Source organism: Equus asinus, chromosome 5, assembly GCF_041296235.1.
Source record: "Equus asinus isolate D_3611 breed Donkey chromosome 5, EquAss-T2T_v2, whole genome shotgun sequence".
Taxonomy (NCBI): domain Eukaryota; kingdom Metazoa; phylum Chordata; class Mammalia; order Perissodactyla; family Equidae; genus Equus; species Equus asinus.
In genome coordinates, this window is record NC_091794.1 from 5275790 (window position 1) to 5300877 (window position 25088).

Here is a 25088-nt window from a genome sequence, read left to right on the forward strand (position 1 = left end):
GATTGGCAACAGGTGTTAGCTCCAGGACAATCTTCCTCACCAAAAAATTTAAAAAAAATGAACATGGTTTGTCTTCATGGGACTTCTCGAACATGCTCTGTTATGTTGCTACCACCATAACCATTCCCTTGGTCTGCTGTCCATCTTGATGGCCTGGAAGAGAGACAGCAAAGCTCACAAGTGCTCAATCTCTATCGGCTTTGGTTCTCATAGGAAATGGCATGTGACTCAGGCTAGTGGCCATGTGGGTGGGGTGGCAAGACGAGTTCTCATAGAGAACTCCTCTTAGGCACAACGTTTGGACAAGAAGCTAGGATGTTCAAAAGGGTGTGGTCCCTAGATTTATATTTATGCAAGCACTGTGACGTATTCTGAAGGCTTATCTACTCGACATCAAGCTGGAAAGAGATGAGCACATTGGTTTACTTTCCAAGGAGGAGGAGCAGGCAATTTTAGATTACCCAGGCAGCATTTGCTTTTCCTTCTTAAGACTGAAACCATTGTCAACTCTTAGGAGAAGAGACTTGAGCTGGACTTATCGGTGAGGAAAGTGTGAAGGTAAGGATAATTTAGCCAAAAAAGCTTGAAACAGTTGAAATTTGGAAGAGAAAGTGCTGGTAGAGAATGATGGAGAATCAAAATATTTAAAGCTACATTTGCTTGTACACACATTGCTTTGAGAGTTAAGGCAAATAGTAAAGTGAAGCTCAAGAAATAGTTCACATTGGTTTAGTGTATTGAAGTTTAAAAATGTGTCTTGAAATGTGAGTCACTAATTAAGATTTAGAAATACTTTATTTTGGTAGTGGCTCGAGATGAAGTTTTAGTTTGAGTCGTTCCCCATGGACTTCCTTTTATACTGAAGTTAGCTATTTGGTTGAGTTTCCATCAAGACAACTGTAGAATCTCTCTGGGCTGTTTTGAGTTCTCTCCTCTTTCTGTGCACAGGTCCGGTCTGCGATTTATGTGGCCGTAACACCGGGAATTAACACCTAACACCTGGTTTAGATCTCGAGATTTGCCTAATATTATCTCTAAGTGCTAAAGTTTAAAAATATTCCCCTTTTGGGTGGTAAGTGTGTGTGTATGTTGGGGGCAGTCAGAAAGAAGGAGCCAAGCGGGATGTAAGGAGGCGTTTCTTGTCTTTAACCCAGAGGATGATGTTGGGTGTCATCAGGAGCAGAGGGTCCTTTTGATGGGGAAGGAGTAGGAACGTTTAGGATGGACTGCAGCTGGAAGCCAGTGGTTGAAGCTTGCACCGTCTTAGGCCTGGGCAAGCCTCTTTCCCCATGAGATTATAGGTGGTGAGATCAGGCGGGGAGGAGGTTGAGGAAAGACCTTCTTGCTTCCCCTCCTGTGGATTTCCCCTGGGTTTCTGCTGTCTGTCTGGCACATATGTTCTGCTTTGTGGGTGGGGAAAGCCTTATGTTTTCCTTCCAAGGGGAATGTGTCTGCTCTTTGGATTGAGATCTAATCAATCTCTGGAGACTTGGCTATTACCGGCAGTAAGTTGCACCTGCAGGCAATAACAAGGAAGGAAACAAAAGATAAATTTATCGGTAATGGTATTTTCGGACATGACAGCGAAGTGATGTTTGAGGATTTGGGCAATTTTTTCTCTCCACAGTGAAAGTGAAACAAATGCCATTTTTGTTGCCAGGAGCAACTGGGTCTGTTGGGTCCCCTAGCCAGGCAAATACATAGCAACGTGCTTTGATGTTGTTTTGTTTGGGTCTTTCAAACAGGGAACAACTGGAACCTCTAGATTGTTTCAGATTAAAAGGCTACAGATACAGCAGTTCAATAACTAAAGGGGGAACAAGGACTCGTTTTTTTCCTCCACTCTAATCAGCTGATAGTTCTCTTCGAAAACCTTCAACTACTCCCCATTGCCTCCCCATCACATCCCAATGGCTGTGCGGAGATAGAGTGGTCTGCGCAGCCCTGACGCAGCAGGCCCCTGTTAGCTGGTGTAGGGGAGGAGGACATTTCCTCTCCCCAAATGGGGGTTCGTCTAGCTGGAGAACGAATTAAATTCACATGAGACAGAATAGCAAGAGAAAATTAAACAAAGCTTTATGAGGAACCATGGCCCGGGGCCTTTCTTCCCGAAGGAAGAAAGGGCACCGAAGAAGTGGGGTGCACAGAGTGGTTATATAGCCCCAAACAGGGTGTTTCACATGTGATTGAAATGTCCCTCCCACAATAGTCACAAGATTGCCCTGTCAGCACTTGATGGACACAGCAGGTAATGGTCTGCTATCTCGGTGGGTGGGCGTAGCAGGAGGCAAGTCTATGTCTGGAGCTGGGCGGTCACAGGTGAGCGCAGCAGCAATCGGTTCCTAGCCTAAGGAAAGATGCTTAATCCTTAAGGAATGCCAAAGTTGGGAGGGGGAGGGAAGTCAGTTACAGGAGGTTACCAGACTAGCACAATAAAATGCAGGTTTTAAGTCCTTGCCTTTGGTATTGATTAAGAGTTTTTAGAGAGAAGGTCATCTCCTTTCTTCTTCCTGGTACAGAGAGGGAGGCACCTTTTACAGATAGAGATTTACCTTACAAATGTAAACGTGTCCTAAGGAAGGGCAAGTTCCATTCCTCAGAGCCTCCTTCCCTGTCCCAGTTTATCAAAAGCAATCAGCCTCAAGAGACATATCTTGGGGTGGCCAATTCCAGGTCCCCACACTGGTCACGGAGGTGGGTCAGGAAGATTGTTTGGCCAGGAGCTACACATTTAGGAAAGGCTTATGAATTTAAATTTTTATGTCATCTCCAACATAAGCAATATATTTTGTATGTGTGTTGAAAGTATTTCTTAGGTAAATATAAATGTTTAAAAGCAACCACAGTTTTTGTAACTCTGTTTTGGTATCTTTCTTCCTTTTAAATATACCAAGAAGCTCAAAAAAATGGAGGATGCACCAGGCCCCTAATCTCTGAAAGGCCCCAATTGCCTGCTACACAGGCTCTCACAATACACTGATGGACCAGGGTCTAATGAAGAGGACAGACCTTCAATAACTAGCCACACAAAGAATTCATTAAAGTGAGAAGAGGGTACCTGGAGAAGGTATAAGCAGGGCCCTCTCCTGTCTGGGCCGTCAAGGAAGATTTCCCCAAGCAGATAGGGGAAGCCAGCCAAATTCGGGGCAGGAGAGGGTTTATGTAAGACAGCAGAAGCAGTAGGTTTCAATAAGCAACTAATTTTCAGGGAAATATGTGGACTCTAGGATGATTTGCATACTTTGAATTTGGGCAAGTGGATGAATGGTGGTGATAATCAAAATAGGTGACTAGGGGAAAAGTGATTTTCTGGCAGGGGATTTGTGGATAAGATAATTAGCTGAATCTTCGGATTGTTTGAGTTTGAGTGCCCTTGGAGACATCAGACTGGAGATGTTTTATAAATATATGATCTTATGTTATAAGAAGAGTTTAGTTACTCTTGTTAACTTAGAACTTCACAGTATATAAGCTGCTATCTAGGTCCAATGGGGAATAGAAAGAAGAATAAATTCATGGTCCCTGCTTTCAAGGAGCTTGTTCTCCACTTGCAGTCAAGAAGTTAAATAGGGACCGGCTCCGTGGCCGAGTGGTTAAGTTCGTGCGCTCCGCTGCGGCGGCCCAGGGTTCGGATCCTGGGCGCAGACATGGCACTGCTCGTCAGGCCACGTTGAGGCGGCGTCCCACATCCCACAACTAGAAGGACCTGCAACTAAGATATACAACTGTGTACAGGGGGGGTTTGGGGGGATAAAGCAGAATAAAAAAAAAGATTGGCAACAGTTGTTAGCTCAGGTGCCAATCTTTAAAAAAAAAAGTTAAATAACCACAGAAGATTCCAGTAACCCTCTAAGACAACAGCAGGAGAAATGTTATAGGCAGTGCATGAATGGTTGCCCAGAGAATGGCGTGAGTGCTTCTTGCTTTTCTGCATTTAGCATCCAAGGGGGATTGCTTGTCTGGTTTTACTTTTGTTTTCCTTTGTTAGTTCGAGGTGGGTTGAGGATAACGTGAGCTTGTTTAATAGTACTGTGGGTTATTCGCTTTGGGGAAACTCATTTTAATTTTACGAGGTAGAAGATTTGTGGCTGTCCGATTTTACAGAAGAGGAAACTAAGGCACCAAGAGGTTCAATAACTTGTCCAAAGTCATGAGCTGGTTGATGGTAAAGCTGGAGTTCAGATCCAGTAAGTCTGAATCCAAAGCCCCTTCTCCTCAGTTTTTTACAGTCCTATTCTTTTCACTAACTATATCTCCTATCATTTAAGGTATCTGAAAACTTTATTTTTAGTGGCTGCAAAATGTATTTAATTAATCTCCTAATTGTAGGCACGTATACTGTTTTTGATTTGGTGGCATATTTCTAGTTATATCTTTAGGATAAATTCCATGAAGTGAATTTCCTGTTCCAGGAAGTTAAAACCTTTAAGGTTCCTTAAAACATATCCCTTCCATTCCCTTCCAGAAAAGGTCAAACAATGTACAGTCTTGATGTATTTTCAATCCCATGTGAAGTGTTTTTCAATCTCATACGGTTGCCAAGAGAGACAGGAGAACTGAGTGCAAAGGTGGTGGTTCAGATAACGAATAACAGAATGTTAGAGCGAGGACGGGCTCCGGGCATCAATCTAGACCAGCTCCTTCATTGGTTAATTAAGAACGAAGGCTCAGAGAGGCTAAGGGACATGCCACCACCCATTCTGCTAACTGGAGTCAGAGTAAGGGCAAGAACCTGCCCTCAGCGCTATGTGATAGATTGAGTGAGAGCCTCCCAGGAGCTCTGGATGATTCAGGGGTGTGCTGAGATGTCTGTCTCGGGTCTCAACGGGAGATTTAAGAGAATTTTAGTGTTTGAACCAGCTTCGCAGTTCCCCCTCGAAACTTCACACTTGTGTCAGAGGGATGTGGAAGTAACCCAGAGGGGGTCTGCCCTGAACGGAGAGGCCCAGTACCCAGCCAAGGAGATAAAGAACTCTGCTGGGTTGTGGTGGTGGGGGGGGGGGACCCTGAAACCACTTTTCCTGAGTTCTCCTGACTACTGTCAGATCCATCAGGATGATTCTGAGCTCTCTCTTTGTTACTCTGTTGATGGTACAAAGGGCCGCTCACATAACTTAAAACACACATAATTCAAGACTAATTTTTCATAGCACTGACCGAAAACGGAGGTTATTTCTGTTTATAATTGTTCCATCCTGTAGCTTTGTGTACACAGAATTTGCAATTTGATTTGGCTTAGTATCCATCTGGATAGGCTGGGGTAAAGTGTTTCTGTTCAATGTTTCCGTGACTTAGCACAATTAAGAGCTGTCTCTTGCAAACTGTGAAGCAGACTGGTTGGCAGGCCTCCAGGTTGCAGATGTGCCACCCCAAGGCTGCAAGGGCAGGGCAGAGAGAGCTAAAGGAGTCACGTAGGCTCCTCACTGCCTCAGCTGGGAAGGAACACATGCCACAGCCCGCTGGCCAGAACTAGATACACGATTCTGATCCAACTGGAGGAGAGGCTGGGAAACGTGTGTGGAGGAGTACACAGATATTTGGTGAGCACTAATGGTCTCCTCCGCATACTTGATGCTCGATACTTTGAAATTACCTATTAAAAAAATTTATAGGCAATTTCATATCATTTCAAGTTTTAAATCTGCAGGTGAAGCTTTCGCATTACTTTCCTTCATGTATGCTTAAAGCGTGACTGTATGGCAGAGCCCGTGCTGTCGTTTTAAGAAATCCTTTAGAGCTTCCTGTTAAAAACAACAAAACTTCTGCTTCATACTTGTGAGATTTGGGGAAGTCATTTAACTTCTCTAAACCTGTGTCCCAATTGAAAATGCAATAATAATCCCTTGTGCATGGGTATACTGTAAAATTAGATTGGAGATTGCTTGTAAAATGCTTGACACAGTGCCGAGGACAAGGTAGGTGTTCAACGAATGTGAATTTTTCTTATTGTTGGTGTTGTTGATGTCGCAGTGGATCCACTGCTGTTGACACTAATAGCGGACTCTCAGAATCCGTGCTACATCCATAATCATCAGAAGAGAGTGTCCTTTATGGGAACCAGCGATGTTTTGGCTGAGTTCTGGAAATGAAATATCTAAACTTCTATATGTTCTTACCTTGGTAGACATGGGGAGTTTCAGAGGTCATGCCCTCCCTGGAAGCTTCATCTTTTTCACGGGTGCTTGGTGGACTGCAAAGTGCATTCTCAAGTATGCCTGCAAAAAGCACAAGCGGACTTCCTACCTTGGTTGCAAAGCGTTATTCCAGCGAATAGAAATTTTGGAGGGAATCATACTGATCTGCATGGCTTTAACTGGTGAGTGGACAATTTCTGTGTTCTGCTTTCTCCTTTTGGGCATTTTCAATATCAAACCAAGAAATTGCTAAAATAAATTTTCTATTCAAAAATATCTCTGAACACATGTTCTAATTATAATTTCTATCTAATATTTGTCAGAAGGTAATATTTCATGTTTATACAAAGGCCTGTTTCTTAATGAGTTTTCTGTAGCAGTTTACTTTCCTGTCTACTTAAGGTGAAATTTCCTTCATAGAATTAGTTGGAGGCTCTGAAATAATTTTATATTAATTATCCTGATGCCTGAAAGAGTAAACTCTATGGAAACCATTTTTCAAAATGATACCAAAATAATTGAGTGACTATGGGAAAGCTTCAGTATAAGTCATTGCTGATAGGCTGCAGAGAGGGGTCAGGCTGAAGAAGACCTTGCCTCCTGCAATTGTCCTTTTTGTGTGATTCCTAAATTGGAGAAAGAACTTAGGCTACACAACTTCTAAGGCCTTTCCATTGACTCTAAGATTCTGTGAAAATGTTCTGTGTTTTTAGAGTTCCATTTCAGCGTCTCCTTTATGAAAGGCAACACTTCCTAATTTCTCTTTGGATTTCTTCATTCTTGATTCATGGCAATTGGTCTTTGCTCTGGCCATCAAATTACAGAGTAACCATTTCCATAGAGAAGAATTTCCTTGCCAAATTCTATCAATTAACAAATAAGGCAACATCATTAAGAAAATTTAACTGTTTAACTGACTAGACCATATTCCGTGTCAGTCTCTGCTTTCTCAGTTCTCCTTAATTGGGGAAAAGCTGAACTCTAGCCTTTTAATCCTGAACCAAGTACAATTCCCTCCTTTGTGGCAGCTATCCAAAGATGCAGCACGTGAGGAGGAAGTAATCAGCCTATATAATGTAAGAAGAAAGTACTGATCACACAAATCCAAACCCCAAATCATTCAGGATTTATCTAGTCATTAGATTAAAATAGTAACTAAGGTCATCAGTGGAACTGATCATAGAACTAAGAACTAACGTCATCAGCTTTGAAGATCTGAAATAGCTTTGTGACTTAATTGGTTAATCTTTGATGAAAAGTGATTATCCAAACCAGTGTTTGAACATCTAAAACAAGCCTACAGCACCAGTGCTCAGCTGTTAGGGAACAGCCCAGAAAGAGGAATCAGTGTCATCAAAGGACACCAGATGGGACTGAGCAGCAGGCTAATCCTCCTGCAAACTCCTGCTCTAAATTGGAGAGAATCTTGGAGAGGGTCGCTAAAACTGTGATGTATTCCTCTGCAGGCATGACTGGGGAACAGTTCGTTCCTGCAGGACCCCACCTGGTCCTATATGACCATAAAGAGGGCCAGTGGGTCCAACTCCTGAGCTGGCATCATTTCACCATGTATTTCTTCTTTGGCCTGCTGGGTGTGATGAACATCTTATGTTTCACCATCAGTTCACTTCCTACGTCCTTAACCAAGTTAATGTTGTCAAATGCGTTTTTTGTGGAGGGTAAGTATAAGTAAGGATATTCTTGTCCTTTTCACTATTATTGGACATTTGTCTCACCCTTTGCAATGATATTCCATTAGTGTCCTGGTGCAGCCTTGATCCACAGGACCATCAATTTGGGCCATGGTGAGCTATTTGGATGTCCTCATCAGGACGCCAAAGATTTTCGCTCCCTATTGACTCCTTAAGTACAACTGCACAAGCACAATCATTCATTGTGCTTCATCCACATTTCACATCTGTCTTAAAGAACCAGCTACAATTCATCTCTGGGATATTCTGGAGATTATCCTTATTTCCATTTTTAACAAGTGAAACAGCTCAGCGTGGTGAAGCAGGAATATCCTGAAATGAGGTAACTGCTCACCGCAGAGCAGTTTCCACCACCTACTAACTGGCCTTTCTCATACTAATGCAGTGAAACTCCAGCATCACATGATAGGTAGGGTCCAAGAAATTCAGTCACATAAAAATATGAGGTCCTGATTTTGAGAGGTTAATGAAAAACATTTTTTGTTGGGTTGTTCTCCCCGTTGCTGTAGATGGAAACACCGGAAATAAGTGCTTAGTGATCTGTTTTCATTTATTGCACTTGTAAGGAATAAGTGGATTATGGAACTAAAAAAGCCCTAAATTATCAGGAGGCAGTCATTTCTTAACTGTCCCCCTTGCCTGCCACATCTGAAGATAAGGACGTTTGCCAGCCCCTCTCTGAGAACGAGGGCTACAAAGCATGGGCACCAATGACCAGCAGCGTGGCTCTCTTTATCTCTGGGTTTAGGTTTTGAGCGAACATCTTTTTCTCCTCATCTAAATGGAAAGGTCAAGATGAAGCTAGAATCTGTCCGTGGGCCTCAAAAGTGTAGTTAGTTACTACTTCTTGAGAGCTTCCTGAGCATCTTGGCATACCCATCAAAGTCCATTCTTAGGATTTGTGTGTATATTTGCTTCTTCACTGGACTGAATTCCCTGAGGCCAGGCTTTGTCTCATTCTTCTGTGCACTCGTCCTGCTCCCCTGCCCCTGTCCTGCTTCTTATTCATCCTGCTGCACAGAAGATTCTTCAAAATTTATTAGTGGAAGATGTTGTGATATGTTAGAGTACAGAATAAAGGTCAGGGAAGGGAAAAGAAGTGTTAGATTTCAAAGATTCCATTCTAAAGAGGTAGTGATGACTCCAAAAATGGGAGAGGGTTCCATTATCGTGGGAAGCAGTAGGCACCTACTATTTTGGAAAAGTGTGTGTAAGATTCTGTGGAGAGAAAGAGAAGGAGAGAGAGAGAGAGAAAAAAAAAAAACAACAGTGAGTATCCCTTGGTTTCATTGAAAAGCGCAAACTATGTTTTGTCCCTCTATCAGCCTTTATCTTCTACAACCACACGCATGGCCGGGAAATGCTGGACATCTTCTTGCACCAGCTGCTGGTCTTGGTCACTTTTTTGGCAGGCCTGGTTGCCTTCGTGGAGCTCTTCACACGGACCAATGTAATTGTGGAGCTTCTGCGGACAAGCCTTGTCCTGCTTCAGGGGAGCTGGTTATGGCAGGTGAGTTGGGGCCTCCAGTTCAAGTGCTCGGTGTCTCTGTCTGTAAACTTCTCCCTTTGTTTGCTGGGGCATTTTGCTCTAGAACCCAGAGACTTCCTTCTGCTGTGCTGCCTACAGTGAGAAGGTGGCCACTGAGAGCTGGTGTTTCTTTGAGTGGCCCAGCAGCCCTGGTGGGAGCGTCGGCAGAGCAGTGAGGAAGGAAGGGGTTGTGTACACCTTCATCATACCCCTGAATATCTATTATGTGGGAACTCTGAGCTGGTGCTTTTAGTTGGAGGCAGTTCCTGTTACTAAAGCAGCAGCTTACAGCCTAATGGGTAATAAGCTCAAGAAACATATGGCAGGCACGAATGGGAGAAAACTATTATTTATTGAGAAACAACTGTGTGCTGGCCACTGTGCAGGACTTTTACATACACATTGTTTCATTTTGTCCTCACAACGACTTGGAAGTTAGCTATTATCATCCCCAATTTACTGATAAGGAAAAACCAGAGACCAAGTTACTTTTCCCAGATCACACAATAATGGAACTAGAATCGAAATGTAGGTCTGCCTGACCCCAAATCCCAGGCTCTTCCCGTTTTATTCTGTCCACCCCCTAATCTTGACAATGATGGGAGGGAGCTTGGGAAGGACAAAGAGCAAAAGCGAGCTTTGGGAATATTCTCCCACATAGGGACTCAGGGAGAAGATGGTTCGTGGAAAGAATGGGCCTGAGAGAATTTTTTTTCTTTTTAAAATGACATGACGTGGTAAGGTTTTTGAGAAAATATATTTGACTGTAATGTGGTTCAGGAAAGGAACCAATTTTGTAGGGAACCCATTTGGGAGGGAAATTCTCTCTAGGTTGGCCTATTACCCAATCATCTATATAGAAGTTATAACAAAGTGACCAATCTGAGCATTTGCCTCAGTCAGCTCACACCTCCATAGTTACGGTTCCAAGAGTGTATGTGCACTTAATCTGTCTATATGTTATTTCATGCACTAGTATTTACCATGTATGGAAAATTAGCAAGAGAAAAAATATGGTGAAAAGCAAATCACAGTGTAATATTATTAGCTTAAGACAGAGTTTTGGCCATAAACATTCATACACCACACATACCAACAAAACATGGAAGCATGATAAATTCACCCAAGTCTCTAGCCATTTTTCTTTTCAGAGGAATCTAAGAGTAGGGAGAGTTTCTATGGCTAAACCTTCATTTCCTGCCAGTGTCTGTGTTTGCGTTGGTATTAAATGTTCATTAATTTTTCTTTAAGGCTCCAAACGTTATTTAGTCTGGCCACCAGGTAAAAAAAGAAACTAGTCTAGACCTACTGATAGATGGAAAAACTTTTAAATAATCACAGATTTATGCCCAAAGACTTTAACCTCATAGCTCTTCCTTAGAAAAGCTTTTGGGGAAATATGAAAACATTTCTCTGCCAAAAGGGACAACATTAAGCCAACCTATTCTCAGTTGTGACAGCCCACAGCTTCTTCCCTCAGATCCTTAAAGTCATTAATTATTAATGGAATAGCAATCAGTGGCATTAATCTTGCTCTTATCTCCAATATTCTTCTTGTCAGCTTTCTTTGGGTTTCCCCTTTTGTTGCTATTTTTTTAACTGAGTTCGTAATAGTTTACTTCAATGTGATTTCAATTGTACATTATTTCTTGACTGTCACCACATAAGTGCTCCCCTTCACCCCCTGTGCCCACTTCCCCTGGTAACCACTGAACTGTTTTCTTTGTCCGTGTGTGTGTTTATATTCCACCTATGAGTGAAATCGTCTGGTGTTTGTCTTTCTCAGACTGGCTTATTTCGCTTAGCATCATTCCCTCTAGGTCCTTCCATGTTATTGCAAATGGGATGAATTTGTCTTTTTTCTGACTGAGTAGTATTCCATTGTTTATATACACCACATCTTCTTTATCCAATCATCAGTTGATGGGCACTTGGGTTGCTTCCACGTCTTGGCTATTGTGAATAGTGCTGCAATGAACATAGAAGTGCATATGTCACTTTGGATTGTTGATTTCAAATTTTTTCGGTAGAGACTCAGTAGTGGGATAGCTGGGTCAAATGGTATTTCTATTTTTAGTTTTTTTAGGAATATCCATACTGTTTTCCATAGTGGCTGCACCAGTGTGCATTCCCACCAGCAGTGTCTGAGGGTTCCCTTCTCTCCACACCCTCTCCAACATTTGTTATTCTTAGTCTTAGTGACTATAGCCATTCTAATAGGCATAAGGTGGTATCTTAATGTAGTTTTGATTTGCATTTCCCTGATGATTAGTGATGTTGAACATCTTTTCATGTGTTTATTGGCCATCTGTATATCTTCTTTGGAAAAATGTCTGTTTATCTCCTCTGCTCATTTTTTGATGGGGTTGTTTTTTTGTCGTTCAGCTGTGCGAGTTCCTTGTATATTATGGAGATTAACCCCTTGTCAGATATGTGATTTGCAAATATTTTCTCCCAGTTGTTGGGTTGTCTCTTTGTTTTGATTCTAGTTTCTTTTGCTTTGCAGAAGCTCGTTAGTCTAATGAACTCCCACTTGTTTATTTTTTCTTTTGTTTCCCTTGTCTGAGAGGACATGGGATTTTAAAAGATCCTTTTTAGGCTGATGTCAAAGAGTGTACTACCGATGTTATCTGCCAGGAGTTTCATAGTTTCAGGACTTATCTTCAAGTCTTTGATCCATTTTAAGTTTATTTTTGTGTATGGCGTGAGATAATGGTCTACCTTCATTCTTTTGCATGTGGCTGTCGCGTTTTCCCAACACCATTTATTGAAGAGACTATCTTTTCTCCATTGTATGTTCTTGGCAGCTTTGTCATGGATTAGCTGTCCGTAGATGTGTGGTTTTATTTCTGGGCTTTCAGTTCTGTTCCATTGATCTGTGTGCCTGTTTTTGTACCAGTACCATGCCATTTTGATCACTATGGCTTTGTAGTACATTTTTAATTGAGGGATTGTGATACCTCCAGCTTTGTTCTTTTTTCTGAGGATTGCCTTAGCAATTCGGGGTCTTTGGTTGTCCCATATGAATTTTAGGATCCTTTGCTCTCTTTCCGTGAAGAATGTCATTGGGATTCTGATAGGGAGTGCATTGAATCTGTAGATTGCTTCGGGTAGTATGGACATTTTAACTATGTTTATTCTTCCAATCCATGAACAAGGAATCTCTTTCCATCTCTTTATGTCATTATCAATTTCTTTCAATAATATCTTATGCTTTTCATTGTATGAGTCGTTCACCTCCTTGGTTAAATTTATTCCTAGATACTTTATTCTTCTATTTGCGATTGCAAATGGAATTGTATTCTTGAGTTCTCTTTCTGTGAGTTTGCTATCGGAGTATAGAAAAGCAACTTATTTATGTGAGTTGACTCTGTACCCTGCAACTTTACTGTAGTTGTTAACGATTTATATTAGTTTTCTGATGGATTTTTTTTTCAGTTTTCTATATATAAGATCATGTCGTCTGCAAACAGCGAGAGTTTCACTTCTTCACTCCCTGTTTGGATTCCTTTTATTCCTTTCTCTTGCCTAATTGCTCTGGCCAAAACCTCCAGTACTGTGTTGAATAAGAGTGGTGATAGTGGACATCCTTGTTGTGTTCCTGTTCTCAGGGGGATGGCGTCAAGTTTTTGCCATTGAGTATGATGTTGGCTGTGGGTTTGTCATATATGGTCTTTATTATGTTGAGGTAATTTCCTTCTATCCCCATTTTGTTAAGAGTTTTTATCATAAATGGCTGTCGGATCTTGTCAAATGCTTTCTCTGCATCTATTGAGATGATCATGTGGTTTTTATTCCTCAATTTATTGATGTGGTGTATCACGTTGATTGATTTGAGGATGTTGAACCATCCCTGTGTCCCTGGTATGAATCCCACTTGATCATGATGTATGATCCTTTTGATGTATTGCTGAATTCAGGTTGCCAAAATTCTGTTGAGGATTTTTGCATCTATGTTCCTCAGTGATATTGGCCTATAGTTTTCCTTTTTTATGTTGTCCTTGTCAGGCTTTGGTATCAGAGTGATGTTGGCCTCGTAGAATGTGTAAGGAAGTGTTCCATCCTCCCTAATCTTTTGGAATAGCTTGAGAAGGATAGGTTTTAAATCCTCTCTGAAAGTCTGGTAGAATTCCCAAGGAAAGCTGTCTGGTCCTGGGGTTTTATTCTTTGGGATGCTTTTGATTACTGTTTCAATCTCTTTCCTTGTGATTGGTCTATTCAGATTGTCTGTTTCTTCTTGATTCAGCTTTGGGAGGTTGTAAGAGTCTAAGAATTTACCCATTTCCTCTAGATTATCCATTTTGTTGGCCTATATTTTTTTGTAATATTCTCTTATAATCCATTGTATTTCTGTGGTGTCTGTTGTTATTTCTCCTCTTTCATTTCTGATTTTGTTTATTTGAGCTTTCTCTCTTTTTTCCTTTGTAAGTCTGGCTAGGGGTTTGTCAATTTTATTTATGTTCTCAAAGAACCAGCCCTTTGTTTCATTGATCCTTTCTACTGCCTTTTTTGTTTCAATTGCATGTATTTATGCTATGATTTTTATTATTTCTCTCCTTCTGCTGACTTTGGGATTTGTTTCTTCTTTTTCTAATTCACTTAGGTTTAATTTGAGATGTCTCAGTTGGGATTTTTCTTCTTTGTTAAGGTGTGCCTGTATTGCAATGAATTTCCCTCTTAATATGGCTTTTGCTGCATCCCAAATGAGTTGGTGTGGTATGTTATCATTTTCATTTGTCTCCAGATATTTTTTGATTTCTCCTTTAATTTCTTCAATGATCCATTGCTTGTTCAATAGCATGTTGTTTAGTCTCCACATCTTTGTCCCTTTCTCAGCTTTTTTCTTGTAATTAATTTCTAGCTTTATAGCATTATGATCAGAAAAGATGCTTGTTATTATTTCAATTTTTTAAAATTTTTAGAGGCTTGCCTTGTTTCCCAACATATGGTCTATCCTTGAGAATGTTCTGTGCACACTTGAGAAGAATGTGTACTCTGCTATTTTTGGATGGAGTGTTCTATATTTGTCTATTAAGTCCAATTGGTTCAACTTTTCATTTAATTCCACTGTTTCGTTGTTGTTTTTCTGTCTGGATGATGTATCCATTGATGTGAGTGGGGTGTTGAGGTCTCCTAACATTATTGCGCTATTTTTAATATCTTCTTTCAGGTTTGTTAATAGTTGCTTTATGAACTTTAGTACTCCTTTGTTGGGTGCATAGATATTTATAAGCATTATTTCTTCTTCACAGAATGTCCCTTTGATCATTATATACTGTTCCTCTCTGTCTCTCTTTACCTGTCTTATCTTGAAGTCTACTTTGTCTGATATAAGTATTGTGATACCTGCTTTCTTTTTGTTTGCCATTAGCTTGGAGTATCGTCTTCCACCCCTTCACTCTGAGCCTATGTTTGTCAGTGAAGCTGAGGTGTGTTTCCTGGAGGCAGCAAATTGTTGGATCTTGTTCTTTAATCCATCTCACCAGTCTGTGTCTTTTTATTGGAGAATTCAATCCATTTACGTTTAGGGTGATTATTGATATATGAGGGCTTAGTGCTGTCATTATATTACTTGTTTTCTGGTTTTCCTGCTTTTCCTTTGTTTCTCGTCCTGTATATTTTGATCTACCCATTGAATTATGTAGTTTTTTATGAAGTGTTTCTTTGTTTTCTCTTTATTTATTCTTTGTGTCTCTGTTCTACTTTTTTGTTTAGTGGCTACCCTGAAGTTTGTATTCAGATTCTTGTGTCTAAAATAGTCCATTTTCTGATGGCCTCTTATTTCCTTAGTCTAAACCGATTCAGTTCCTTTCCTCCTCCCCTCCTACATTGTTTCTCTCATATCTTATTCCAACTTGTGTTGTGAGTGTGTGGTTAAAGTGACAAGATTGTCTTTGTTTTTGGTGTTTACCTTCTCTTTAGCCTAATGCTGTAGTTGAATATTTGCTATCCTATTCTGATTCTGTCTACCTATTTATCTCCATACTTTGTGTTTTGTGACCCCTTTCTCCACCCCCCCCCTCCTTTTTTTCAGGTATGAGGGCCTTCTTGAAGATTTTTTGTAGGAGGGGTCTCATGGCTACAAAGTCCCTTAGCTTTTGTTTGTCTGGGAAAGATTTAATTTCTCCCTCATATCTGAAGGATATTTTTGCTGGATAGAGTATTCTTGGCTGAAGATTCTTGTCTTTAAAGTTTTGAATATGTCATTCCTTTCTCTCCTAGCTTGTAAGGTTTCTGCAGAGAAATCTGCTGAAAGCATCATAGGGGTTCCTTTGTAGGTTATTTTCTTCTGCCTTGCTCCTTGAGTATTCTTTCCTTGTCATTCGTTTTTGCCAGTTTTACTACTATATGCCTTGCAGTAAGTCTTTTTACATTGACAAATCTAGGAGATCTGGAAGCTTCTTCCACGCATATTCCCCTCTCTTTCCCTAGATTTGGGAAGTTCTCTGTTATTGTTTCTCTGAACACACTTTTTACTCCATTCTCCTTCTCCTCACCTTCTGAAATATGTATAATTCTTATGTTGCATTTCCTCATCGAGTTGGATATTTCTTGGAGGCTTTCTTCATTTCTTTTTAGTCTTAGTTCTCTCTCCTCCTCTGTCTGGAGCATTTCAACCTGTCTATCTTCAATTATGCTGATTCACTCCTCTATGATGTCCACTCGAGCATTCAGGGAATCCGTATTTTGTTTTACCTCTTCCATTGTGTCTTTCATCTCTAATATTTCTGATTGATTCTTCTTTATAGTTTCAATATCTTTTGTGAAGTAGCTCTTGAACTCATTGAATTGTTTCTCTACATTCTCTTTTACCTCGTTGAGTTTTTTGGTCATAGCTATTTTGAATTCATTGTCGTTTAGCTTACATATTTGTGTGTCCTCAGGACTGAGTTCTGGGTGCTTGTCGTTTTCTCTCTGGTCTGGAGATTTGTTGTAGTTTCTGATGTCGGATGGTCAGCTCTTTCTCATTCTGATATTATTTTGTTTCAGTTACAGCCTATCACCACTGGGTGGGTGTCAAGAGCTGCATATTCTGAGCACTGTGCCTTGAGCTGAGATGTTTGCAGGGTGATTGGGGGGATGGGGGCTTTCTCCTTCGTGCAGTCCAGGATTTCTTGATAGCTCTCACTATCTGGTCTCCTGGGGTCTTGGCTAGATGAGGTCACCCCCACGAAAACTTTCATCCTGTTTGAGGGCTTCCCTCTAGGTTGCAAAGGCCTGTTGGAGTCCTGGGTGATCTCGTGAATACATGACCCCTCCCCACTCCTTCCCTCACAAATCATCCCATGTTTGTTGTCGCAGTCTTTAGGGGAGGGAGAAAAGTTCTCTCTTACCTCTTTCCAGCTCCTCCAAGGTGGGCTCCTGCCTCTCTACCCTCTGTCATGTGGCTGCCCTCTCTCTGAGGTTTTATGCTGTTAGAATTTCTTCTGTTGGCGTATGGATGTCCTTTTTGTTGTATGTTGGAGGGGAGAGAGCCTTGGGCAAGTTCACTCTGCCATGATGCTGACGTCACTCTCTAATTTAGTTGCTTTTAACCTGAAATGACCATCAGTGTTTCTATGTCTTTCTGTATAATCACATCAGTTAACTCTGTTCATAGGCCTTTGGTCAAATCTTTAGCTTTCAATATGAAGCTCTGAGGGTCCGAATGAGATTAGCAGTGAGAGGTGCTCAAAGTTTCTCTTTTCCTGGTGTAAACAGTAAACATTTTGACTGGTAGAATTGATGATGACCGATGGAGGTGACTTAACAGAGTTTTTCCTTTGGAAGCTCTAAAAAACAGTTGTGACTATGGCATGGAGGGAGAAGTCTGTGAGTCTCCAGGTCAGACCTGGATCTGAATTCTGGTTCTACCATATTAATCATGTGACTGTAGACTAGATATTCTGAGCCTGTAGGTTTCCTCAGCTATAAAATAGAAATAATATCTCATGAGATTGCTTTGGGTGTTATTGCCATGTTCACAATATTAAATCTCCCAGTCCATGAACATGAGACGTATTTCCATTTATTTAGATTTCCTTTGATTTTTTTCCATAATGTTTCGTAGTTTTGTCTAAGTCTTGAACTTCTGATAAAATTTATTCCTAAGTATTTTATTCTTTTCACTGCTGTTGTAAGTGGATTGTTTTCTTAATTTAATTTTTGGGTTGTTCATTGCATGTGTGTAGAAATACTCTTGTGTGCTGATTTCATACACTGCAAGTATGCTGAATTCATTTATTAGCTCTAATAGTTTTTTGTAGATTCTTTAGGATTTTCTACCTCTAAGATCATGTCATTTGTGAATATGGTTTTACTTCTTCTTTTATAATCTGGATACCCCATATTTATTATTCTTGCCTAATTGCTCTGTCTAGAATTTCTAGTCCAATCTTGAATGGAAGTGGTGAAATCAGACACCTTGTCTTGTTCCTGGTCTTAGAGGAAAAGCTTTCAGTCTTTGATCGTTGAATGTAATGTTAGCTATGGGCAGTTATTTATTTAAAAAAGTTTTGTACCCTAATTTTGAAATAACTGAGTGAAGCTTCACAGCTTCAAAACCTAGCACATTCTCCAGAGTCCACCAATCCTCATATGATTCCTATTCATATTTTGAAAATTGATCTTTAAATATCCTTAAAATTTTTTTCAAAAATTTTACCTGGCAGATAGTGTCTATATTATGGAAACAGGCAGCAAAACCTGATGCCTTATCTGTAGTATCTCAGATAATGGGAATTGTCTTAGTTACCGTTAATCTTGGAACCAAGCATTTTGAAATGCTCCATCTTTGGGAATGGCCTGATTATTTTAATATGTGCTTTTTCTTTTAAATTACAGATTGGTTTTGTCCTTTATCCCCCCAGTGGTGGTCCTGCATGGGATCCAAACGATCATGACAACATTATGTTCCTCACCATATGCTTTTGTTGGCATTATGCATTAACGTTTATTGTCATTGGAGTGATTTATGCTTTTGTCACCTGGTAAGTTAGTAATTTTTGTTCATGGAAGTTCTATTCCTTGGTATATGATCATCAAGATTTGATAGTTTTGAACTTAAAATTCAAAGGGGGATTTCATTCCTTAGCCTTCCACAAGACAGAGTAATGCAGCAGAAAATTATCTGCAAACATAGAAATTTCCAACAAAAGGAATAAGTGCTGGTTTCAAGTTAGAATACTCAACAGTGTCTCTCCTGTGCCTTTGACCCACGTGTCACCCTTCAACACACTCTTCCATGCCTCCATGTCTTTGCATGTGCTGTTTCCTCTTCTGAATGGTCCTCCTCACACTTTCATTGAGTCCTCCAATTGCCCAGATGTACATCACTTCTAGCACTTCCCAAGCTTGGTGTCATTTTTGACCAATGTGTATGTCTCCTGTTAAATCTGAGTACCTGATTAATGTGACATTTACTCTAATATTTCCAAAAGTGAGATTCAGTTTAATGATGCATGCTTTTACAAGGACCCTGATAAAATGTTTCATGATGGGTGAGGAGCCATAACAGATTGATAAAAATATATATTCCTAGCTCTGCAACTTACCAGCTGTATGACTTTGGGCAAATTCTTTAACCACATTAATTATCAGTTTTGTTGTTTGCAAAATGGGGATAGTAATAGTCCCTAAATGGGATCATGTATTTAAACTGCTTAGGACATAATAAGAGCTCAGTGAAGCTTCTTCTTCTTGTTCTTATTCTTTTTGTTGTTCTTGTCCTCCTCCTCCTTCTCCTGTTTCAAAAAATGTGTAAAGTCTAGACCCTATGGGAAGATACAGACAACTTAAATAGAATGCAATAAATGGAAGTAGTAGAAGAATGAAGCACATTGGAGCTCAGAGGAGGCCTCCTCACAATTGAGAATTAAACTGTAGCTTGGAAGATGAGTAGGAATAGAAAGGAGTAAACATGGTTCCTCTTTCTAAGGTAGTTAATGCCAACCACACTGGCCTGGCTGATCCCACCTCCTAGGCTTGCAGCTTCCAACAGCCAATTCTTCAGACTTCAGCACTGATCAAAATGTTCTGTGTCTGCACTCTTTATTAGGATAGCCATGAACTACAGGTGGTTATTGAGAACTTAACATATGCCTAGTGCCACATTAATTTTAGTTAATTGAAATATCCATTTAGGCATAGTGACCACCATATTGGACAGTACACATCTAGCAGTTTCTCTAGATTCCTAAAATGCAGTACCTGCTTCTAGGCCCAGTAGGGTCTCAGCTTCTGCCAAGAGTAGCTTTTTACTCTTCTCTCAAGACATAGGTCCAGGCCACCTCTCCTGCTCTGTGCATCTTTGAGCTTCACTGCTGAAGCAGCTTTGGCAATGGGTCTCTGAGTAAGGAAACCACTTCCTTGTCTAGCTCCCAGATGTCTCTGCTAGGCTTCAGGTCAGCTCAATGTAGTTGCTTCCTTCTAGAGGTCTAAGTGTTTGGGTGCTGGGAAATTCTACCTTCTCATGGACTGATTTCTCTTAGTCCTATTTCATTCCCCCTAAGCAGGTGCATGAGCTGGTTTGTTAAGGCTGGCTCTGCCTTTGAGTGAAACTTGGCTTCTTCTGTTGTTCTAGGCTGACATCTGGGCCTCATCTCCTATGGGGCTGGGCAACCTCCAAGAACAATGCCAGCATTCAAGAGACCTCTCCACTTCATATCCGCTCCCTCCCAGAGCCCAAAGAAGACTACTGTCTCTTTCTGTTTCAGAAATCTTCAGACCCCTAATGAATCTCTTATCAACTTACAGTTCTCTAGAAACCAGAAACTCCATACTTATGCCCTCCTGCCCATGACACCTTTAACTTTTGACCATGTAGTTCTCTCTACCTGGCATATCCAAATTAAAGGCCCATCTCTTCTACAAACACTTCTGTGAATATTCTAGCCCCTGCTCATCTCCCTCCATGAGTTTTTTATAGAACTCTAGTCTCTACCACAGATTTTAAGAGTTGTGATCTATCTTGGGAGGTTTACTAGTAGCTCATTTAGTCTTTTCTGCTGGCTAGATTTTCTTTTCCTTGAGGAAAAGACCCTTTTCATATTTCTCACAGCTCTTGGCACACTGTCAAACACATAAAAGGTACTCAAGAAACACTTATTTGCTATTTTAATAGATCTGTTTCAGAGTTACTTGAATATAGGCTTTGTTTGCAGATCATGTTTTATATGCTTTTGAGTTTTGCTCTCATATTGCTCTCGGAAATATAAGACCAGGAAGAGCTCATGTTCTGATATATTTTGATATAAATAAGCAGTAGCTTAAAAAATATCAGGACGATTCAGTCTGACTTTTGGTGAGGTCTCATGGCAGCTAATTCCGTCCTCAAACCACAAGGAGCTTTGAAGATCTGTCTGTCAGGCTTTGACTGTGGAGTGGTTTGTAATTCAGTCCCAGGTGATGGATTTTCAGACATTACATCAGAATTTGTTTGACATAGCACAAAGATCACCATGGAAACAAAACTGGGTTATGGAACGACTGCCCCCAAGTCCCTGAAAAATGAAGCTGCATGTCCCACCTTTGCAGAATATTGGTTCAGAGATTGCCTCATCCAGTCCCATGCCTAGGGTCCTGATTGTGACAACTCAGAGAAGAGACCTATCTGTTTCAAAATCTTATTGTGTGTTTTACTATATCTCATATTTAAATACCACTTTGCATAGAACTATTTCAAAAGCTCCTCTTTATGGTAGAGAAATATCGCCCATTTCCAGATTGCTTTGCTAAGCAATGATTCATGTGAGCCATTTTGAAGAACAGGAGAGAGATGACCAAATGCCAGGCAAACGATCGCTTGCCTTCAGGAAGGTTGGTTTTCAGATCAACTCTCAAGGTGCACCCGGAGTCTCAGCACCACTCTTTCTTATATTAATTGAAGAGAACTTATGGGAACAAAAGCCCAGACACACCCTCACCCTGATTTCCTGGACTTGCGTCATTCCAGGAACTAGCAATTATTTGCACTTCGTCTTTATTACTGTATCCCTCAATCTGTCCCCACTGGTCATTTCTGCATGTGCCAATATCTAAGGCTACAGGATGAAGATAGAGCTTGAACATGCCTCAGCTTGGTGGCTTGTAGCAATAGCAGATAGAACCCAGAGTGGAGGAGTGGGAAACAGAAGGGGTCAGTAGGGTCTACGTTAATAATTAATTTGTAATTCAGTAGCCACGTCTGTGTTTTATTTTCCATAAGTCATCGGGAATGAATCTAATGAGTGAATTAACTAATTAACCCATTTCATTTAGCATGTATTGAGGCTGGGCAATGTGGAGATAACTGTGTGGGTGTAAAAATGACACAAGCATTATCCCTGTCTTTAAATTATTTAAGACTATTAGCCATTCGTGAGAATAGTGCCTTGAAGAGTTGGAGACATTGGGAGCAACATCAATAGTCAATTAATAATCAAGGCAAATGATTTAAAATGGTTTTCCTTGGCTCTTGATGGGTCAACAGACGTTCCTGATGCTGCTCAGTTGTTGTATATGGGGGGAGCTAATGCTGAGCTGGAAGGGACTGAAGAATTAACGTCTGTGAGTAGGTGACTGATATGAACTTTTGGCAGATTGCTCCAATGGCTACTGACTCATCAAATGTGTGTGAGTCCCTATTATGTAGCAGACTTTGTTCTGGACTCTGGTTAGGGTTAGGGCAGTGAAGAAAACGAGGTCTCTGTTGTTATGATGCTTATATCCTAATGGGATCCAAAGCAGAAGTAAAGGCATTGCATATCGAGAGGGGCAGGCCAGACCTTCACTGGAAGAAGAAAGGCAGAAAATAAGAGTAAACATGCAGAGAAGCCAGTGGAGTTTTTCAAAAAATGAGAATGATTTTGATGGTTTGGTTTATCAAGTTTGTTTGCATATCCCTATGTATTTCTAGAAGTTAACTATGTTTTGTTGATATGGTCACGGTACAATGTCTTTACAAATAATTATGCACAGGAAAAGCTTTGCCTAGTTCTTCTGACATAAAGAAGTGAAGAGCCTGCTGAGGTTCTGCTGCTAAGCAGCTTGGCATCTTCCAATATCAAAAATTATAACCACTGCTTTCCCCCAACCTGGAGATTCTCTTAATCTGTGACAACAGTCACAAGGGTGAGGGCACTTCTTCCAACTTCTGACTTCATCACGGACTGTCTCATGCAGTTGAGCAGCCTGTGGCCTGCACCAAAGCCCCCCTCTGAAGGTGCAAGTAGGGGCTGAAGACTGGACATGGTGCTGGCAGGGGAAGCGGTCGCTTGCATGCACTTCCTGCACACGAGAGGCTCCTTTTTGGAGCACACAGCTCCATGCGCATTGATGGAGAAGCTCGGCAGAACCTGATTTCATCTGGGATTGCTACAGCCCTGAGATTCTCTTATTTGTTTCAGAAATGATCAAAGTTATGAATGATCAGACATCTTCTATTGCATCTGTTTACTTATATCCTGCTTTAATCCACAAACAATTTTCAGGTAACTCCAAAGGCAAATAAAGGTAATTTTCTTTGGGGGTTGCTTCTCCCATTTGCACAGAGAATTTGGAGTCTGTTGTAATATAGATACATGTTACTCTGGGCTTTTATCCGACCCAGCGTAACCTGAGATGCCTTTCATCCTCCGCAGGTTGGTTACATCTCGACTGCGGAGATTCTGCCCCTCAGAAGTTGGACTCCTGAAAACCGCTGACCGAGAACAAGAATCAGAAGAAGAGATGCGATTTTGATGGGCCTCTGGTCTTTCTGGAAGAACTTTTTCTCTTTTGCATTGTTTTTGTTGCATGGTCTTTTGTTTAGAGAACAACTGCCTGAGGATGATTCTTGGCATATTGCTTGTATTTCCAATTTTGTTGAAGTATTTGAATTCAAACATTTTATTTTTAGGTTGGAAAATATTTTGGATGATAAATTCATTTTGCACATCAGTCATGGTATTTGGGGTGCACAATGACTCTTCTGAGGACTTCTAAATTTTGATGTCCATGCTTTGAAAAATATTGGTTTTATTTGTCTTATAGATATGCTCAAGGTTCCTGGGCTTGCTACCATTTGTAACTCGTTAAACGTGGAATCACGGTTGTTTATCTTGTTGCTGCAATGATAAATAAATGAGTGCATGAACCTTGGTTCACATGCCTCGAATCTTTGTTTTTGTTATTCACCTGCATCCCACCCTCACATCATGAAGAAGTAGAGTGACGCTGAAATTCCTTTTTGTGAGACATCTCTTTCTGTTGCACCTGAGTTCTCTCCTGGGGGAAGTAAGCCAGACGCCATGCTGAGTTGTGCACTCTTTCAGAGAAGATCAAAGGATGCGTGGCTGCAAAGCCATGAGACGTTGGGAAAGGCAAGTTAAGATGTTACGTTTAGAGTAAAAAGTCATCGCTCAGCATAGCACGGCCACCACACTGGCCCCTGAAATAGCTGAAGGGTTCAAAAGAAGAAGCCATATATGGACTATTTGGCAAAAAAGTCAGACCCCTTACCTAGTCTGTGCACTAAGTAACCCCTCAGTGAAGAGGCAAGAAATCGTATTTCTAATTCTGGCTCTACCATTAACCAGCCTCTGGGACATTAGCAATCACCATGTCCTTCTCTTGAAAGTAAGGGAATTGAACTGGGTGAATCCCGGCGCGCTTTCTGGCTGTCACATTTTATGAATCTAGCGTCTCTGAGACAAAACTGAAGCACGGGGGCAGCTAATTTAGTACAACGTTAGTCAGAAAGGCCAGTCTGTGCTGCCACAGAAAGGTAAGGGGGCTGCAGGCATCCTTGACGGATGACTCGAGCGTGGAGGAGCAGAGGCAGCCTTGTGGGCGGCTCCAGGTGAGACTCGGGCAATGAAATCCAGAGAGCTCCCAGGCGTTCCAGAAGCACTGACAAATCCAGAAGGCTGTTGCCATCTGGTAGAACCACAGTGACACTGAAGAGGGAGAATGGATTCTTGAGGCCAAAGAACTAAACACATTCATTTTTTTGTAAGGGTTGAAAAGAAGCAATGTGAGTATCTAAAGGTTGGTCTTGAATAATGCAATAAACCTTAGTGCATTTCTGGAGTATGAAGTGCCCACACGCTGTGGTCATGGCACTTAAGTGATCATGGCACTCTGCCCCATCTGTGTCCTATATCTCAGTGGTCTTTTCTAGTCCAGCAAGTTTCTAGACTTTGGCAAGTTTGTATTTCAAAAGAGTGAGCTGTCAGCTGCAGTTATATGAGAAACGGCATTGATGATATCTAGGCCTGAGCAGGAGTTCTGGGAATAATTAGCATGAACCAGCTGAGGGCTAGAATTTTGAAAACTGATGAGTGGCAATAGTCTAGCAGTGTTTATGAGAGAGCAGAAACGTACATTTCTCCAGGCTCTGCACACAGAGAACGTGAGAGATGCAGCCCAGTGTGTTCTCTGGAGAGGAACATTTGGTTCAGGTCTAAGTCCACAGGGCTGTCTGCCTCCAGGTCCTGGAATGAGTAACGCATTTGAACACCTCTATTGGAACTTTATGGAAGCCTTCACCAAAGAAGGGTTGTGGGGGGTGCCCTCCCTTCCTTTTCTTTGTATTTTATCTCAACTCTTCCAAAAACCTGGGGTCTGAATTCCTGAGCTTTGCCAAACCCCCTTTGTGGGTATCCCATGCCTTATTTGCCATGACCGAAGCAAGGAAACTCTTGCAATAACCCAGCCCACTGTCAGCATTGGCTGTTGATGTGGTACCAGCTCCCCAGTGATTTCTGTAACCTCCAG

The 25088-nt window shown here is 41.1% G+C and overlaps 1 protein-coding gene across 17 annotated transcripts in view; it reads left to right on the forward strand.

Annotated features, from left to right (window-relative positions):
- Nucleotides 1-23476, forward strand: part of TMEM45A (transmembrane protein 45A) — a 70847-nt gene extending 47371 nt beyond the window's left edge. For 3 of the 17 annotated variants that reach the window (XM_014853292.3, XM_070508558.1, XM_070508557.1), the window contains exons 2-6: nt 6125-6316; nt 7601-7813; nt 9172-9356; nt 18198-18343; nt 22973-23476. In XM_014853292.3, coding sequence (XP_014708778.1) covers nt 6127-6316; nt 7601-7813; nt 9172-9356; nt 18198-18343; nt 22973-23072 — 834 coding nt within the window. In that variant the 5' untranslated portion in view covers nt 6125-6126 and the 3' untranslated portion in view covers nt 23073-23476. Of the gene's footprint in view, nt 1-385; nt 559-5295; nt 5541-5776; nt 5916-6124; nt 6317-7600; nt 7814-9171; nt 9357-18197; nt 18344-19935; nt 22823-22972 lie in introns of those variants that run through there. The other 14 variants (XR_011503115.1, XR_011503119.1, XM_070508559.1 and 11 more) reach the window with 12 other exon arrangements.
- The last annotated feature ends 1612 nt before the right edge of the window (nt 23477-25088 follow it).